Source organism: Plasmodium vivax, chromosome 9 (assembly GCF_000002415.2).
Source record: "Plasmodium vivax chromosome 9, whole genome shotgun sequence".
NCBI lineage: Eukaryota > Apicomplexa > Aconoidasida > Haemosporida > Plasmodiidae > Plasmodium > Plasmodium vivax.
This window is the reverse complement of record NC_009914.1, coordinates 344,736-362,684: the sequence shown is the minus strand read 5'-3', so window position 1 is coordinate 362,684 and position 17,949 is coordinate 344,736. Positions and strand designations below refer to the sequence as shown.

At 45.6% G+C, this 17,949-nt stretch overlaps 7 protein-coding genes across 7 annotated transcripts, besides 10 other annotated features; 3 read left to right on the top strand and 4 right to left on the bottom strand.

Annotated features, from left to right (window-relative positions):
- Positions 1-755: 755 nt before the first annotated feature.
- On the bottom strand, positions 756-2,089 carry PVX_091250 (hypothetical protein, conserved). The gene is made up of 4 exons (XM_001615191.1): positions 1,926-2,089; positions 1,705-1,777; positions 1,470-1,559; positions 756-1,111 (listed from the first exon to the last, which is right to left on the bottom strand). Exons 1-4 carry the CDS (start codon positions 1,945-1,947, stop codon positions 1,087-1,089), a joined length of 210 nt encoding a protein of 69 aa, XP_001615241.1. The 5' UTR covers positions 1,948-2,089; the 3' UTR covers positions 756-1,086.
- Positions 920-974: a microsatellite.
- Positions 2,090-2,306: 217 nt separating the features above from the next.
- PVX_091245 (hypothetical protein, conserved) lies at positions 2,307-4,017 on the bottom strand. Its single transcript, XM_001615190.1, has 3 exons — positions 3,264-4,017; positions 3,034-3,095; positions 2,307-2,444 (listed from the first exon to the last, which is right to left on the bottom strand). Exons 1-3 carry the CDS (start codon positions 3,871-3,873, stop codon positions 2,343-2,345), a joined length of 774 nt encoding a protein of 257 aa, XP_001615240.1. The 5' UTR covers positions 3,874-4,017; the 3' UTR covers positions 2,307-2,342.
- Positions 3,696-3,722: a microsatellite.
- Positions 4,018-4,360: 343 nt separating the features above from the next.
- Positions 4,361-4,382: a microsatellite.
- A 349-nt stretch (positions 4,383-4,731) lies between these two features.
- Positions 4,732-5,875, bottom strand: PVX_091240 (hypothetical protein, conserved; the record flags this gene model as incomplete). Its single annotated transcript, XM_001615189.1, has 3 exons — positions 4,732-4,751; positions 4,805-5,126; positions 5,294-5,875. The coding sequence occupies 3 exons, from the start codon at positions 5,873-5,875 to the stop codon at positions 4,732-4,734; spliced, it is 924 nt and encodes a 307-aa protein (XP_001615239.1).
- A 204-nt stretch (positions 5,876-6,079) lies between these two features.
- Positions 6,080-6,128: a microsatellite.
- Positions 6,129-6,765: 637 nt separating this feature from the next.
- Positions 6,766-9,430, top strand: PVX_091235 (hypothetical protein, conserved; the record flags this gene model as incomplete). Its single annotated transcript, XM_001615188.1, has 1 exon — positions 6,766-9,430. The coding sequence occupies one exon, from the start codon at positions 6,766-6,768 to the stop codon at positions 9,175-9,177; it is 2,412 nt and encodes an 803-aa protein (XP_001615238.1). The 3' UTR covers positions 9,178-9,430.
- Positions 7,155-7,174: a microsatellite.
- A 306-nt stretch (positions 9,431-9,736) lies between the features above and the next one.
- On the bottom strand, positions 9,737-12,583 carry PVX_091230 (endonuclease/exonuclease/phosphatase domain containing protein; the record flags this gene model as incomplete). The annotated part of the gene is made up of 3 exons (XM_001615187.1): positions 9,737-9,873; positions 10,003-10,099; positions 10,205-12,583. 3 exons carry the CDS (start codon positions 12,581-12,583, stop codon positions 9,737-9,739), a joined length of 2,613 nt encoding a protein of 870 aa, XP_001615237.1.
- A 1,492-nt stretch (positions 12,584-14,075) lies between these two features.
- Positions 14,076-14,107: a microsatellite.
- Positions 14,108-15,721: 1,614 nt separating this feature from the next.
- On the top strand, positions 15,722-16,748 carry PVX_091225 (acylphosphatase, putative). The gene is made up of 2 exons (XM_001615186.1): positions 15,722-15,953; positions 16,297-16,748. The coding sequence occupies exons 1-2, from the start codon at positions 15,809-15,811 to the stop codon at positions 16,539-16,541; spliced, it is 390 nt and encodes a 129-aa protein (XP_001615236.1). The 5' UTR covers positions 15,722-15,808; the 3' UTR covers positions 16,542-16,748.
- A 56-nt stretch (positions 16,749-16,804) lies between these two features.
- Positions 16,805-16,839: a microsatellite.
- An 11-nt stretch (positions 16,840-16,850) lies between these two features.
- PVX_091220 (hypothetical protein, conserved) lies at positions 16,851-17,417 on the top strand (the record flags this gene model as incomplete). Its single annotated transcript, XM_001615185.1, has 1 exon — positions 16,851-17,417. The coding sequence occupies one exon, from the start codon at positions 16,851-16,853 to the stop codon at positions 17,415-17,417; it is 567 nt and encodes a 188-aa protein (XP_001615235.1).
- Positions 16,890-16,916: a microsatellite.
- Positions 17,418-17,480: 63 nt separating the features above from the next.
- Positions 17,481-17,505: a microsatellite.
- Positions 17,506-17,578: 73 nt separating this feature from the next.
- Positions 17,579-17,602: a microsatellite.
- Positions 17,603-17,949: the final 347 nt, after the last annotated feature.

Here is a 17,949-nt window from a genome sequence, read left to right as displayed (position 1 = left end):
GGAAATACAAGGAAATGGAGGAAATGCAAGGAAATAAGAGGAAATTAAAATTGGTGTGATGCGCGAACGGGAGGAAATTAAACTTCACTTCATGCGCACGAATGGGATGAAACTCCGTGTGACGAACGTGGTGGCCAAGGCGCTCGTAAATTGAAGGAAAGAAAAACTATTGCCAAAAGGCGTACATGGAAAAGGAAAAAAAAAAAAAAAAAAAAAGCGTACACAATGATAGAGAAAATAGTACATGGGTAACAGTTGGCACATAAAATGACGCGTCCTTTCTCCACAACGATTTACGCATCAACATTTCATTAAGGCAGATCACTTGTTGCGAATTCTCCCTCGCATTTCACGTAAGACATTATGCGAAGTGGTGACAACGCAGGTTGGTCACTAAACGGGAGAATGCTGCCCTTTGCGCAGTCTACTTCGCGACATAAATGACGCCACGGTGGGGTCTTTGCTCACATTTGCAGTTGCGTTTGCAGTTACGTCTGCAGTTACGTCTGCGATTGCGTTTGCTTTAAAGAGGTTACCCCTTTGGGGGGAGTGCAGGGAAAAACAAGGAAACATGAAACGTTCAAACTGAGCGATTTCGTCAGTTGCGCGAGGCAGCTTTGCGTAAAGTTTTATTCAACCGCATCTCCGTTCGCCATAAGTGGCAAAGGATCACAAAATGATATTCTTTGCTGCGCTTCAAGTCGCTTCGACGTTTCGCACGTTTCACTCTTTATGTGTGTTCAACCACACGACATTCCGACATTCATTCTTTTTAGCATTATCAAAGCATTAAGAGAAAACTGTTTTCGTTAAAGCAGCGACATAAAAAAAAACATTCCGCGGAGGAAAAAAAAAAAAAAAAAAAGGCTACAAGAAATGAATTAAAAATAAAACTTAAAAAAGGGAAAGCGTACAACATAGGAGTACCACACGCTATGCTGCAATGTGCTGTGCTGTATCATATAGTATATGGCACTGTATGCCATATGTTTTTACAATTTACTGCAAATGGTGTTCATTTCGCGTACAGGGGCGTGGTTCCACCGCGCGTCGCACGCCAGCTACAGCCAGCTGCGTATGTCCGTCTCACAAATGCTTTTTCTCCCAGTTGCTAAAAAGAAGGAAATAGTAACGTACGCATCGTGTGAGTGAGTGCAATTTGGTGTTCTTTTACAAATAAGGGGGGAAACGTGTAAGATTATACTTCACCCCCATTCTACACATTGTGCCTCTCCCTATTGTGAGACATGTGCGTTTCTTTGCTACTCAAACGGGGTGCGTTCTCTCTCAATTTGTATTTTTTTCCTTTTTTTTAAATCCCCATTTTGGGTGACCACATGAGCGGAAGTCGCTTGTACGCATTTCGGTCACGTACACATGGGTACACTCTCATGTGGCGCATTTTATCACCCCTTCTCCCTCTCCAACGCTGATGTGCGAATGTACACGCAGTCGTTTTATGTCATTACGAGTAAAATGGATCGTAGTTAAATTTATCGACGCCAAAAAACATCAAGTCGATTATTAGCAGCATGGATGCACAAATGCTTGCGAATATCCTGAGTGAGAGGTAAAAAAAAAAAAAAAAAAAGTACACATGTAGAGAGCTATTTATAAAATTACAGAGTGGGGGGGGAAAAAAAAAATTGCGAGGCTTTTCTGCTTTTTCCCCCTTTCGGTTAATGCTCAAAATGTGTGTTGTACCACATATATCTTTGAGACTGTACTGTAGCGAATGAGCAAAATATTAGCACAGCAGTGATTCCAAAAAGAAAGGCTAAAAGAAAGGGCGTGGGACGGCGGGGAAATAAAGCGGCACATGCTTATAATATATATATGTGACCCCATTTGTGCGATTTTTTAAAGGGGAAAATTATTATGCATGCGATGCGGTACGCGGAGCGGGCACTCATCGTTTAAGTTACTTCTCCTGGATTTGTCGCTCATTTTGGGAATTTCTTCAATTTACAAAACATCAGACTACCGGTTGGCGTTTTCCTTTTGCTATTTACTCCTCAGTTTGGATGAAAGGAGGTATGGTTACTACTATCTTAACGTTACGTATTGTAATATGTACTGCTCGCGCAACAAAAATGATGTACTTACGGCGAAATGGCAAAAAGGATGCATATAAAATGAACACTTAAACAAAAAGGGAAGAAATAAAAAAACAGAAAAATTTGGAAATTATAAATTCGTTTCGAAGTTACTAGCGATGATTTTTCATTATTTGTTTTTTTTTTTTTTTTCATTTTAAGTGTAATTTTTTTTTTTTTTTTTTTTTGGGGTCATTTTTTTTTAAAAAAAAGCTGTTTCATGCATGCACAGTGTTTATGGCCAAATTATTTGGGATGATTCTTCTCCCTCTTAAAAACTTGTATGATGTAATTATCAGATTTGTGAAATTTGTTATCCTTTACTATGTTCATTAAGTGATTGTTTAACTGAAAAAAAAGGAAAAAAAAAAAAGGGGGGGGAAGTGGAAAGGAGCAAATGGATATATGTGCACAGGTGTGGGTCGATAGTTTCATATACGCGGGTATGCACAAACATTTTTTTTTTTTTGCAGTTGCTGGAAAAAAGCGTGACAGAGTAACGCGGCACAAATGGCGAGTTGAAGAAAAGCGCCAAGGGACGCAAACAAAGTTGTGCACATATAAAGCGGCGTAAGCAATAACATATAACCATGTGCGCAGATTGAGCAGCTAACAAAGTCACTTCGATTTTGAGGAAAATAAGACAAAAGGGAGCTTATGCGTAGCCCTGCCTTTTCTCTAAACGGTTGCCCATTTGTGTGCACAAACATAGTTGTGATCCCCTCGTTAGCATAAGCACTGTTGTTGTGATCCCCTCGTGTGCATAAATTTAATTGTAAAGAGAGGGGAACGCGTTGAAGGCTTGCCACAGTGCAGAGGTGCTTATGGGCCTACGAATTATGCAGCTCGCGAGCATTTTCCACTGTATCTACCACGCGCAACTGCGACGGGTGGAGGCATTTGTCGGCATGCCAGTTCGCTCCCTCATATTGCGTACGTCTTCATTTGTGGGTAGCAAAACGGGTTTACTCAGCGAGGAATCCAGCTGGAACCACATCCCTGTTGTGGGGTGAAATGGGGAGGGGGGAGCAAAAATGTAACTGTGCCAAAAGATAGTATTAAATCCGGAGGAACAGATATGTGCGTATTCATGTGGATAGATACACATTTGCACGTAACGTGCAACGCCACACACAGCACTCCTCCAATTCTGAAAGAGAGGAACACCTGAGATTTTCCTTATGGCGTAAAAATGCCGGTGGTGGTAGAAATCGAAAAGGTTCACCCGAACGATGTTCACCACGAATGCGATTAGCTTTTTGTCATTTAACTGGCTGTCATCGAAGAGTGGGGAACAGGCACTTCCTCTGCTGTCATTTATTTTGCGAAATATCTCCTTGTTATCAACCCAGTGCAGCTCAATATTGTGCTTGTTCATGAACAAGTACAAAATGTTGATGTTGAAATTTCCAAAATAGTGGACGCCTCTTTTGATGTACGTGAGGACGTTATTGCAGTTTAGCGCTTCCTTCGCTCTGACATGGGGGGGTTGCCTATTACCACGGTTGCCATCTTCGGCGGTGCAACCCTTTTTGCTAATCTCATCAGTGTGGCTCCTCCCTGTAGTATCTCCCTGGTCACCGCTTAACGTGGTATCCCCAACAGCGGCATACTCCAGCATACTTTCGGCGTCTTTAAAATCGTCGGGGGAGTATACATGTGCCTGTAAAATATTGTTCGCAGTGTGGAGCAAGCAATACAATTTGCTTTGCTTTTCAAAGTACACGTTTATCGACCCTCTTTCCGTTTCAATTGCGTGTGTTTCATAGTGGCACATTTTGGGAGGCACGGATTGTTCAAGTGCGAATGGCACTTTGTTGTTTCGGAATGGGGAGGTAAATGGGCATATTATTACGCATCATCGATGAGTGTTAAATGTGAGCACAGGTTTTTTTTTTTTTTTTTTTTTTTTTAAATCGTGTAAGAGTATCCAAGATGGCCTTAAAGTTTCATCACATGCAAAGGTTTCCCCTTAAAGCACTGCGAAGAGGCAAAAGCCTAACGGTATGTGCACCTTTGCCTCTGCAAAAACAGTTGCATGTTCCTTTCCCCATTTTTTTTCTCTCCAAATTGTGGAGGAACGGGAATTCTTCGCCCAACCAGGTGTACACTGAGCATGTAAAGTGTCATATATATGACGCGCGATTTTTCCCACCGCAGTGAAATGGCCCATCAAAACGGAAGAAGCAACACGTAGGGCCCTTCACAAATGTGTGTACCTGGGCACACCTGGGTAGATCAACGCTATGGGAAGGTTCGAAAAAGGTAACTCCTCCGCCGTCCCACTCTTAAACTGTCAGGACAGAAACCACGTGCGCATAAAAAAAGGCGTTAATTCTTCGCTGCGTTGTGAACATACACAAATACGTAATACGAGAGGGCTACAATTGACAAAGTGGTGAAGAAAAAAGTGGAAAAAAATTTACACGAAGTGAAGATAAACATAAAAAGGAATAGTAAAAAAAGAAAAACAAAAAAACAAACCAGGAGGCATAAAAATATGTTGTTTAATAAGAAAATTGGAGAAGAGTGTTTAAAAAAATTCGACCCATTTGATGCAAAAGAAGGGAAGTATTCCTTCCTTTTGTGGGCCAAACCGCAAGGGTTTTCTTCCCCCCAGTTTGCTGTCAGTTTACTAGTAGTGCCGCTTTCCTCCTCAACGTTTTTTGTTCTATCATTCTGTGCGGTCACTGTAGGTATGCCCCTACCTGCGTCAGTATGTCCTATGTTGTCATCATCATTTGGTTGGCCCGTTGCGTAGTTGTTGGGTCCCTTTTTCCCCATCGCCAAGTTTTCCTTTTCTTTTCCACTGGAGGGAAAAAACTTCGAGCACACTAATTTCTCCCTCTTGGTATAGCTGACCATTTTGTTCTTCAAAGTCAGTAGGGACCTCTTCACGTCATTGTCTGTGGGGTTCATTTCGAGCGCCTTTAGGAATTCCTCCTTCGCTTCGCTATACAAGTCCAGGCTCATGTAGGCATGTCCCTTTCGGTAGTGCGCCTTGGCGTTGTTCTTGTCTAGGCTGAGGACCTGCGGGGTGGCGGTAAAAGGGGAAGCGCTCAAATGGGGGGAGCGGCGCAATAAAGTGGTGTCAACGGGGGGAAAACTCTCCCAAAATGATTCATAAACGATTCGTAAACGATTGGTAAACGCTTCATAAACGCTACAAACCGCCCCAAAACACACTCTGTACATACCGTGGAGCACTCACTGATGCACTCGTGGTAGCTGGACATGTGAAACTTCGTTATGGCCAGGTTCAAATGCAAGTTAATTTCGAGCCTGCTCTGTTCCTGCTGCTCTTGCTCTGAGTCGGGGAAGGAATAATCCAACTGTATCAGCCCCTTCCGAAAGTAAACGCAAGCGAGTTTGTAATTTTTTTCGTAAAACGCTTTCTTCCCTTCTTCATTAAAAGCGTTCGAAGCTTTTATTTTTTCCTTTGATTCTTTCTCATACAGTTGTCTTTCCTTGGAGTGATCGTGGGTGCAAGGGTTCCTACTACTTAGGAAGTGCTGCTTGTTTTCCTGCGCTTCGTTCTTCTGCTTCCGCCGCTGCTCCTGCTGCTGCTCTTCCAGCTGGTCATTTTCCTCGATTTCTTTAAGGCAGCTTTCAAATTTTGAATAATCCGAGTTGTACTTGGATGAATTGCCCTTCCATTGAGAAGTGTTTTTTTTTTTTTCCTTTTTGGGGAGCTGCTTCTCCCTATTATCTATTTCTTCTTTTATTTTTAAACAGTCTTTCGCAAAATTGAAAACATCTTCTGATGTTTTTACGTTCATTTCAGGTTTCTGCTTGGGAGGGGGAAACTGTGGGGGGAGGCGGCCCCGTTCAATTTATATGTGAAGAAGAGCAGGAGAGAGAGAAAGAGAGGGAGAGAAAAATAAAGCGGCACATTGAAACTGCTGCGTGCTGCTATTCCATGTGTGTCAAATTGTTGCGAACACATGGTGTGGTGGGCAGAGAGACGTGACAGAAGAGGGGGGTTAACCTGGTTGGGGAAAATTAAACGAGCGGAAAATTCGCTAACGCGTAAAAGAAGAGGGATAGTCTTCACGCAGGAGCCCGCACAGTCAGTATGCACATAAGTATACTTACGCATATGTGATTTCATACGCTTATGTACATACATGCGCTTGTGTGAGTTCCCTCGCGCAATCGCCGCAACTGGGTGAAGTGCCGCGTACATGCGGTGAGCGCGGTCGAATGCATGCGTTGCGGGCTTTTGGGCGGCGCCGCAGCTTGAAAAAAAACGACAAACAGGGGGAAGCGAAACGAAAAACAGAGAGAAAAAAAAAACGTAAACGTGGCCAAAAAAAACACCAAACAGGGCAACGAGTGTACATTTCTTACGCGCAGATAAACGCCCAACAGGGAGGAGCTCCAATTTGGCTGTTCAAAGATGCCGCAAAAGGGGGCGAACCGTATCTCCCCCTAAACGCGCCCATTCAATAGTTTTAACTCCCTTGTGATAAGCCTTTTTTTTTTCACAACTTCCATACTCTCGAAATGTATGTACCCCCTTCTACGGTGAAGCAAACGTGACGGCCAAAACGCAACTGTGTTGAGACAGCCCGATGCGCAAGTTTATCGTAGCCGCATAAGCCTTTACCCCCCCTCCCGTTGGGAACACCCCGGCGGGAAAAGTACCTCCCTGTTGAGGGAATCCAAAATGTTTTTCAATGGCAATGAAAAGGGGATCAACAACAACGGTCTCATCTACACCATCGTGGAAAAGGTACACGTAGCCGATGTGAAAAAAGTCACCACGGAAAATGGACAGCAAATAGATTATCTTCACTTTTTAAGCAAACAGAAACGACTTCATAAATTGGAGAGGCTGCTAAACAGCCACGTGGTAAACACCCAAGTAGTAGTGACCAATTTTGCGGATGATGCGGAGGAAGTTATAAACTGCGAGTACATGGACCAATCTGTGTGGAGAAATGAAATGTGCTTCTTTTTAAAAAATGTTTTTCTATCAAGTTTTTTTTCAAGTGAATATGCGAATGATATTGTTAGGGAGCACCAGCCAAGGGTCATCTCCCTTAACAGTAAATATGACAACAAAATATACATGAGTGGCAGCCGCGTCTACCTGTGCGTTAACGATTTGACCAAGCTGAGGCTCACTTCGCATAGGAATGTGCTCAGGGATAGATTCAAAATGAGCAACGTGGTGCTGCTGGATGTTTGCAGCGGGGGGGAGGCAGCCAGCGGTAAGGCTGAGAATGGGAAAGCCCCCAACGGGGATGCGACGAACGGCCCTCTTCTTGGAGGCGAACCCCAAAGTGGAGACTCCAAATTGAGGGAGAAATATCGCCAGTTTTTCACAGACATGTACACATACCCAGTGGACTTGATCGGGATATACAACCACGGAACGGACCCCCAAAAATTTAGTAAAAAATTAAAAAAGGTTTTAACCCTTAACGGATCGAAGGACGCCGAAGTTTTTGCACTCCCCGTTCAATGGCATGAATGCTTTTACGATGCGAGTGGGAAGAACTCAGCTTCGAAAAGTGCAAAGGGGGAAGGCCCACATCCCTCCCCTTTTCTCTCACCTAATCAGCAATATAACGTCCGCAACAACGAAATGGACAATTTAGCTAATGCGTTTAGTATGAACAGCGTGGCAGATATTTACAGCAGCATTTTTTCTAACTCGTCTGTAAACGAGAAGGGGGCACCTGTGGATAGCTTGGCTAACATGTACAGCATGTATGTGGGGGCTGACTCGGGGCTCGACGTGGTGGTCAGTCCCAACAATGTAACGCACAATGAGTGGCGACAAATCGGGGGGAAAAATCCCGTAGGAATGGCAAACCAATTCAATTACTTGGATATACAGACGAGGGAGAAGCCCCGGGGGGCGCAACCCGCCTACGAGCTCGATGCGGGCTACATAGAGAGGGAGTTCCTTTCCGGCCCCCCCCGGGATGGGCAAGTCACAGAAGAAGGGGACAATAGGCGTGGGGAGCAGCATAATGGGGAGCAGCACAATAACGCTCAACAGAACGACGCTCAGCAGAGTATGCCCCTTAACCCGGACGGCGTGGTGGACCTGCACGACCTGCTAGCGAGAGGCAAAGCCAGCAAAAAGAAAAAAACGTACGCACTGCATGATAAAACGTTTTACGTTAACTACGACTCGGGGGGAAGCAGCGATGTGGATTTATCAGTCATGCTCAGCGTAAGCTGCGGGGCAGCCAATGGTGCAGAGCAAAAGGGGCAAACGGGTGGAAGCACATTAAACAGCTCCACAGATGGAGGGATACTCAAAAAGTACTTAAAGGGGGATCACCTCAAGGAGGAGAAATTTGCGAACGGCGGAGAGTATACTCGGGAGGGGGAGGCGCAGAGTCCCACCCAAAGAGTAATCGAAAAGGGGGGAAACAAAACGCCAAGTGAGAAGCGGCGAGGGAAAAGGAACGCCCAAAAAAATGACCACGCCGCTGCAAAAGAGGCCAAACTGCGAAAAATCGACAAAGTGCTGAAATTTATAAAATGCCATAGGAACCTCTATTATATGACCAACGAGAGTGTCCTTCAAAGGGAGCGTCTGTACGATTTTATGAGCTGCTCGTCGGAGGAGGACGCAGCAAGCGGGATTACAAACGGGATTGCACAGGGGATCGCAAACGGGACTGCACAGGGGAACACCATCGACGCTGTCGCTCATGCAAAGGCCAGGCAGGACGAAATTGCGAACTACCTAGTGGAGTACATAGGGAGGATCCTCCTGGATGTAAAAATAGATCACAAGAAAAACGCACATATGCTTATTAAAAAGGAAAGGGATTTTTACCAAGTACAAAAAATAATTCTTACCAATGGCATAATTAGCAGTAGCTGCATTCGGGATACTTGCAACTTCCTGATTGGCCAACTGGTTAACAGGAAAGCGAGAGAGAGACGCAAGCTTTGCTACGTTGTGTCCTTCTGGGGAGAGTACTGCGGCTTCATCCACTTTGACAAACCCTCGCAGGAGATGTGCAGCCAGACCTGCATCCACCTGTTTTTTTTCTGTTCCCCGGAGACCATATACGTGACGATGATGAATACCCAAGACCGGGTGTTCTGAGGTCGTGGCGGGTACGCAGCATTGCAGCCACCGTCTGTCCCCAGCTTTAAAATTTCACTTGCGCCGGTTTGTAAATTCGTGTGGGTGCGCGGCGCACACGTAGGTACGTGTGTGTGTACGGGCGTATATACGTGTGTATGTACACATGTGTATGTGCGCGTGTATGTGCGAGTGTTTTTTTTTTTTTTTTTTTAATTCACCCGCGTGGGACGCGCCATTCAGCAGTTTTAATTTTTCGTTAAATTTGTGTCGTAAAAGGGACAAGCGGGGGGAAGCGAAACAGCTCTTTTCGTTTTTACGCCTCATCCCATTCGTATGCCTCTTTCCTTTATCCCCCCTTCGCGCTGCTAATCCCCGCGAGCATGGAAGCAACGAATTTGTGTCTACTCATTGGGAGAAGTGACCTGACCGAGGGAGCGAGCTCTCAGCTGGCTTAAAGCATCAAACGGGGCGGTTTATCCCCCCCACTAGATTAACCCCGCGGGGGTTGCCTAACGGGGGGAAAGCAGATGGGCGCTAAAACTATGTGAGGCACATGGCGACACTGGCCAACGCCCCTTTACGAATACTCGGCGGGAGAACCCTCAATCGACTTGGCAAGCGTGACCTTGGTCAAGGGGATTTCCCTTTCGTTCTTCATCATGTACATTTGGAAGCAGCAGGACACGGGGCTGTGGTCGCTGGCCATGAGGATGCCTTCAGAGGAGGGGAATCGAAAAGGGGGGTTAAGCAGCGCGGTGGCAGTTTGGCTTTTATATAGGCTAAAGGGTAGCCTTTAATAAAAGCGATGGCGGCAGAGAGATGCGCCGCCAATCGGGGCATTACTTTGCTCCTCCGGTAGGGGCGAAAGGTAGGAGTTGGGCACGAAGATGAGGCAGCTCCTCGTTTTCTCGCACGACCATTTGAAGATGCGGTCCGTCCACTGCAGGGGGGTGAGAAGTGCGAAGTGATAGGGGAGTGTACGTGCCGATTGTCTAGAAGTGTGGACGAACCTACACTCGCTTCGCGCCCACGCCGGAAGACTCACCGAGGGGATGCGGGACTCCTGGCGGCCGCCCTTGTACCACTTGATGTTGTGGACGAGCTTGTACTCCTTCTGCACCCAGTTGGCATCGTCCCGGTTGATGACTGGGCGGTTGCCGTTCTTCTTATAAGTGGGGAGAAAGCAGATGGGGAGTTCCTGAAAGCTTATGGATAGATCATACGAGTAGGCAGAGTTCCCCTCATCATATTTTAGGAGCTCCTTCAAATTGTTAGTCTGCAAGCAATGTACAGCTTCGTCAAGGTGTATCCCCTGAACCCTAAAGTTGAAATCTCCCATCCAAATGACATGATGAAAGACTTCTTTAAAATTGGAGGTAATTCTGTTACTGAAGAATTCACTCAGCTTGGTAAGAATGAACTCTCTCGATTTCTGTCTTATCTCCTGGTCCTTCGCTGGCATGTGGCAACCGATGAATAAGATGAATTGATTAAAAATGTTAAACAGGATAGATACGCACCCTTTGCTATTATTTATTTTGTTAAAGGCTATAGATTTAGAGGCGCATAATTTTACGGGTCCATTTGGATACAATTTTGACGCCCTCACCCAGGCAGCTATAGTGGTAGACTTCATTTGAAGAAACGCCCCATCCCCATACCCAGACAGTTTGCAATCGTCTAGCGGTAAAAATTTGTAGGTCTCTTGATTTATCTCCTTCAAATGGCGAGACAAACACTCGATGATGTTATCAGAGATGGACTCCTGTAGACAAATGATGTAGATGTCGTAGTGGGGTTGAATCCAAGTAGAGAATATTTGTTTCTCTCTCAATTTGGATGGCCTCCTATTAGAATAGTTTTCCCTTAGTTCGGAAAAGTGATAGTTGCTTTTTTCTCTTTCGTTTAGGTCCACTCGTCTTAGCTTTTCTATTTGGGCGCGTCTCGGTCTATCTATCTGTGTCCTTCTTGGCTTATCCGTTTGAGCTTTTGCGGGATCTCCCCCTGGCACCCTCTTCGGGACCCCCATCGTTGGCGTTTTGTTAACTGCCTTTTTTCGATTAGGGGATATACAATAAGGGTTGCTCTCATTGGAGGGGGAGTCTTCCTTACGAATGTTATGCCGTGATAATCGTTTAACCCACGTGATTCTATTAGCTATTCCGTGTGTGAGCTGACTCTTAAATTTTATTCTTTCATTTGGGATGCCTCCATCTCGGAGGGATGCGCGCAGTTTGTTGTTACCCTCGCTGGGTTTTTTTGCGCCTTTACAAAAGGTTTTGCCTTTTTCCCAATTGTCCATTTCGCTTGATGAATCGTCTCCTCCTGTGGGTCGTATTTTGTCTACCCCTTTGAGGCTACTGGGTGATACTTTCCCCGCTTCGATATCATCACATGGGATGACTCCAATGGGTGGGGGGCTGCTTACACTTTCTTCTGCCCCTTCCTGCGGAGTTCGTAGCTGTCCATCGAAGATTCCCTCATAGGAGCAGTTTGCACTCCTGCTATCACCATTTGGGGAAGACTGCACGGTAGAGGAACCCCCCACATTCTTGCAATTCCCCAGCGCCTTAACAGACAAAAAGGGCGTCATAGACCTAACCGAGTACCGATCGCTTTCCCTTAAAGAATACATGTCCTCGTTGCAGTTTTCACTAAGGTAATTAGAAGTGAACATTTTCTTTTCATTATGGCATTCTTTGGAGAAGTCAAAATACTCGCAATTCCACGTCCCCACAAATATGCTCAGGGGGATGTTTTTTAAAATCTTCGAGTCGTCTGCTTTCATCAGTTGCTGTCTTAGTGTGAAGTAGTTATAGCCCATGACGTTTTTCATCTCCTTTTTGGGGAGGCTCTTTTTATTGCTGTTTCGGAGTCCCAGGCCAAGGCTGTGCGTTTTTAGGTTCTCGCCGCCCTGCTGGCTGGGAAGGTTCTCCGCGTCATTGCCACTCGGGTGGGCCCCTCGACGGGCGTCAGCGGAAGAGGCGTCGGAAGAAGCACCATTGGCAAAAGAGGCGTCAGCGGAAGAGGCGTCGGCGGAAGAGCCATCAGCAGAGGTCACATCGGCAGGGGTCCCACCCGCAGGGGTCACATCGGCAGGAGTCCCACCCGCAGGGGTCACACCCGGGGAAGTGCCCCCCCCGTCGGTGGCCTCATCCACATCGTTGTCACTTTTGCCGCTCCAGTAGAGATTCTCATTTGTGCCGCTTACACTCCCGAAGCGGGAAAACGACTCGGGGGATAAATAGCCGCTCACATCGCTGTAGCATCGTCCATACGGTGGTGATTCTTCTTGGGGGTCCTCATGTTCCACCGTTTTGCCAATCGAGTTCGTTCTGATTACCCTGTCTCGCTCGTTGGGAGGCACCGATTCGCTCCCGTCATTTATTTGGATGCTAGTCTTGTTAGGGGCACCATCAGACATTTTTTTTTTTTTTTTTTTCAAAGTTAAAAAATTGTGTACTTTATCGCTCTTATAATGGGGGCATATCGGGGAGGGGGTACTCCTTTGATGTGCTCGCACGTAGGTTCGTTTTTCGTAGCTATTTTGGAAAACCTCCACTTCTTGCTTCCTTCCACAGGGCGGGGACTCCTCTTAAAGCTGTCTCAATTGCCTAGTTGCCAATCGTCGATGAGGAAGCCTACCCCTGTGTCTGCATCTACTGGGGAGCAGCAAACCGTTTGGAAGTTACGAACGGGCGTAGAAAAGAAGCTCTTTGGCTTAAAAGCGCCTACCTTATGGTGGGAAAAACAGCGTAATTTTACTTCCGCTTAGTAGGTTACTATCTGACTAAAGTGGCAGACACATGGGCATTTAAAAAAAAAAAAAAAAAAAAAAGGGGGCCTACACCATGCTGCTTCGAAGGAGCTCACCATAGTTCTACGTGGTGGAAACGATGCAAAGTGTTGACACGCAAAAGGGGGAAGAACCCGGGGGGGCAAAAATGTAGCTATGGGTGTGTGGCTATTTGAGTGTACGTCTGTATGGGCGGTGCTGCACCGGGTAGCTCATGCAAACATATGCTGTGTGTCCACGTGTATGTGGGGGGGTGCTCAACATAGTGCGCAAAGGCAGCGTCTTAAACGAAGGGCTTTCTTTTAAAGCGAAAGGTTTGATGCCTCTCCAGGTTAGCTCTTCCTCCCCCTGGTGAAGCGAAATCAAAAGAGGAGGAGACTCACTACTACTCGGTGATACTAACGGGTTTTCCGCTTTGTAAAAAAAAAAAAAAGTTACATAAAAAATGTTGAGAAAAAAGGGACGTGTGTAGAGTCACCCTAGCAGCATGCTAGTGTCAATTCTTGTGGGCGGCATAAGGGGTTTAACTTTTTATGGTTCCTCAGTATGCACGTATGGAGGGGTGGTATAATAAAGGTTACTTTACAACGCTTGGAGTGGTGAGAGTGACCGAGGGGTAGAGTACCAACGTGCCAACGTGGCATGGCCGAGCGGGTGAGAAAAAAGAGGCTACACGAACGGAAAGCAGCCGAGTAGCTAAATCCACGTCATAACATGATGAGGGAAAAAAAATATAAGAGGTAAAATAAAAATGCAAACAGGATGCAGTACTGCAAAACGGTTGTAAAAAGGAAGGACAGGATGGCGAGAGGTGAGAGCCACGAGATAGAGAACAGCATTATTTAAAACGTAATGGGTTTAGGGTTCACTTTATATACGTGGAATGTACGGGAGGGGGAAGACCAGCAGGAAAAGGTGCCGGCTTATGTGGTTCGTTTTGCTGTCCACCTGGCGGGCGACCCGTCTGCACGTCTAGCTATCGACCTGTGTTCGCGCTTACAGTTACCTATATGCACACACATGTGCAGAAGTATATGCTGTTTTTGCAGAAGTATATGCTTTTTTTGCAGAAGTATATGTTTTTTTTTGCTTTTTTTTTTTTTTTTCTTTTTTTTTCCATTTGCTAATTCACAATTGCACACTTTTGTGACGGACGGGAGGCGCACAAAGGTGGGGGAATTTCAAAAAAGGAATGGTTAAAATAGACCAAGTGATAAAGCTAGTTTGTGTTCTTTTCCCGCGGCTGGAAATTTAAAATTGGGCATGTAGGCGTGTGCGCATAGGATGCTTACAAAAAGATGCTTTCTTCACATTTCGATTGTCCCCTTTGGTCATTTTTTTTTTTTTTTTTTAAATGTACCAACCGTTACACACGGGGAATTCCCAAATGGACGCAGCGCTACAGGTTACCTGACTTTAACCGACCTAGCGATGTACTTTTTTTTTTTTTTTTTTTTTTTTTTTTTTTTGCGCAAATTTGAAACTCCTGAATGGGGTAGATCAAACTGGATGTCGTGAATTTTTGCTTAATAACGTTATAGAGCGAAGGGGAAAAGGAAATTAGCCTCTCAGTTGGGATCCTCACACGAACGTCGGCGTTTTGATGTTGTGTGTAAAGTTGCGTACAGGAGGTTTGGCGACGTGTACATATGGAAAATAAGGCATATGTTGTGCGGGAGGGGGTATGCTGAGCAACCGTTTTAAATATATTTCCCCCCTTTACATTGTGGTGAATGAAAAAAAAAAAAAAAAAGAGGCCAACAAATCGAGTCAGTTTTTTCTACACATGTTTACTCAAAATGTAATATAAATTGTGTCACTTTTACACTTCAACCTCCTTACGGTGAGTGTGCAGAAAAAGGCGGGGAGGGTCCCTTTGCATACGCCTGACCAACAGGGGTGGAACGCTTCATTTGCGTTGCGCGGTCTTCATTATGCAACCCATATTGTATGTTTTCCAGGGCTCCCTTGGTCATAAATTGCCTCCCCCATTGCCAGTTCGAAATCTCTCTCTTTTCCCCCCCTCCCCGTTGTGCCGTTCCCCATTCGGCACAGCAGCAGCGACAGCAGTTGCAGAGCTGTTGGGGGGAATTCCCTGCACATGTTGATTACCCAAAAAATGGTGTGGAATAAAAAACGCGGAGGAATGCAAACCAGAGCCTCCATCCTAGTGCACCATACTTATGAGAAATGACTCAGGAAAGAAACGTTCAAACATGGATGCTCTCGCACAGGTTGGCTGCCGTACGGAGGGTCTATCTCCAAACCACACGCAACACCATTCGATGGGGTTTACCCTCCGTCAGTGGTCAGTTTGGCCAGCCAAGTGGACCTCCCCTGACATCTTCCCTTCCAGTTCGTTGGTTTGACTTACCGTGTGTGTGATCAGTTTGGGCGACACGAAAAAAGCGAGTTGCGTTTCTCCTCCTTTAGTTCCATGTCACGTGTGAACTGAACCATTGCCACATTTGTTGCGCAGTCTTACGCGGAAGGATACGCACAGTGTGCGCCCTCCACCCGCTTATAATTGCAGCTTCTTATTTTTACAACCTCCCCGGGTTAATAAATATACGCCCCGTTAGAATTGCCAAATTGTAAGGAAGAATTACGAGAGGGCAAATATTTTAATACGTTTTGAAACCCATGTGGCAGTTTTTTTTTTTTTTTTTTTTTTTCCTCCACTATGACGAACAGTAAAAATTGCGCAGTGTGGAGTTTGCCTTCTACGCGAGTTATTTTATGGCCGGGTTTAACAAAATAGCAAGCGGGTTAAGTTAAGCGATAACTTTGTGTGACATAGGAGGGAAACTCCTTTTGTGGCACTTCTCATTTGGCATTCCCGCGTGGCATATCATGCGGCTGATGACCGTCGTCCACTCCCTCTTCTTATTCCCGCCGACGAAAAGTTCGCCCCGCGCAAGTCAACCTTTAAGAAACTTCTGCAGCTCCACTAAAATGATACACTCCTTCGATTTTGAAGTTTTTGGAAAAGTCCAAGGTACGTGAGAGGAGTTGTGGGGTGAAAAAAAAAAAAAAAAAAAAAGAGACCTCGAGTGGAAGGGTTTTTGCCTGACCAGAGGGGTTGATGGCCCACGTGATTTTAACGCAGCGGTGTGCACTCCATTTTGTTGTGCTATTCATTTATTATTTTTTTCCCCTTCCCCCTCGTTTGCTGCGCTGTAACGAGGGCCCATCCGTTTAACTGCATTTTAATGGAGGCGAAAGGACTCCTATCGTGCGTTTGCCCATTTAAGGGTGACGAGAAACACATGGCAGTTGTGTGCCGCTTCCTTATCAGCACACAGAGGCGCCATCTCCACTTTTTACGCCACCCCGTTCAGGAGTTTTCTTCCGGAAGTACACAAAACTGGAAGCAGACAAGCTAAAGATAAAGGGCCACGTCAGGAACACAGACAGGAACACAGTGGTAGGAAAAGCAGAGAGTGACAGCAAAGAATCGCTCGAGCAGTTTAAGAATTTCCTCAAAAATGTCGGTAGCCCATCGTCCAGAATAGACGAATGTTTAATAACGAATGAGAAGACGCTCGAGGGGTACTCCAGCACCGATTTTGTTATAAGGCGATAAATTGGGATGGAGAAATGGGGGGAGTAGTGTCACCCCATTTGGTCCACTTACCGTAACTTTGACCTTTTCGTGAATATTCCTCAAGGGGAAGATCCAACCCAATTTGAATAGCACATAAAGGAGGCCACCCATAGGACAATTTTTTTTTTTTTTTTTTTTCCTTACGAACAAATCGCAAGTTGGTGAAGACGCCAAATGGGAAGCGCCTAACTGTGTGACATTTGCATCAGAGGGGTGCCAAGCATAGCTCGTATCACTTCGCGGTGCTGTGCACCAATCTGCTTCTCCCCGCCATACTAGCCTAACCCAATGAAGCGGCGCAAAACCGCCTCCAAGGTGCAAGACCTGGAGAAGTCGCTGCGGAGGAGGGGAGGAAAGGTGAAGACCATTTACGAAAAGAACAACGACGAGGAAATCAAGGCACTCATAGAAGAAAAAATCAGCTACATTTGGAATTACATAATTCATATTGATGACATAGTGAGTGAGGAAGAATTTGCCAAAGTGGAAATGAAACAAAAAATGGAAAAAAAACAAACCCTACGGAAAACAGATCACACGGAAGAAATTATTTATTATAATAAAAATTTGAACAATTATATTAACATACAGAAGGTACGAAAGGCACTCCATCATTTCAAAATCCAAGTCAGTGTGGACGATATTTTTTACATGTTCCTTTACTTTACCAATAACAATTATTTTGAGAAGAATTTAAAAAATGAAATTTATTTTTGTGATCATATTGACAAGCGGAAGGACAAAAATAAATTCCATTCCATAAACGTCGAGAATTTATACATCAGTTACGACATGTTTCGCCAAATTTTTCTCAACATCGATTTGAACATTGAAGGCAACGGGCAAATTTGGTGACCCGCGTGGGGTCGCAGTTAAATGCGGAGTGTACTGCGAAGTGGGGGGATGCATATGCGATGTGCTTTCCCCACCCCATTTGCATTTACACACGGGGGAAGGGGGTGAATCCCAGTTACTACTACACATGCGTTTGTGTTCCCCCCCAAATGGAGAGGCCTCCATCCGCCTTCCCCCGATGGCAACCCTGTTAAGTTAACCCCTTTGGAAATTTCCCTACTCATTATACAGCGTACACGATGGTCGTCCTTTTTTTTTTGTCCTACTGGGAAGTTGCATTTGGCTGAAATTTTGCCCCTTTCGCAAATTGGCCTGTTTGGGTCTACCCGCCTGCACGGCCATGTCCACGCCCTTTCGCAAAGGGGAAAACTTCTGAATGGTCTCTTAAAAACAATACATCCAGAGCAACATACTGCGGGCGCGCAATATGGTACTACCTGCTAACTGTGCATAGGGTCGTTCACGTAAGGTTAGTTTCGCGTCCCCGCTTACCGAACGGGGGCTCCCTAACCGTGGAAGTGGCTCGTGTTTT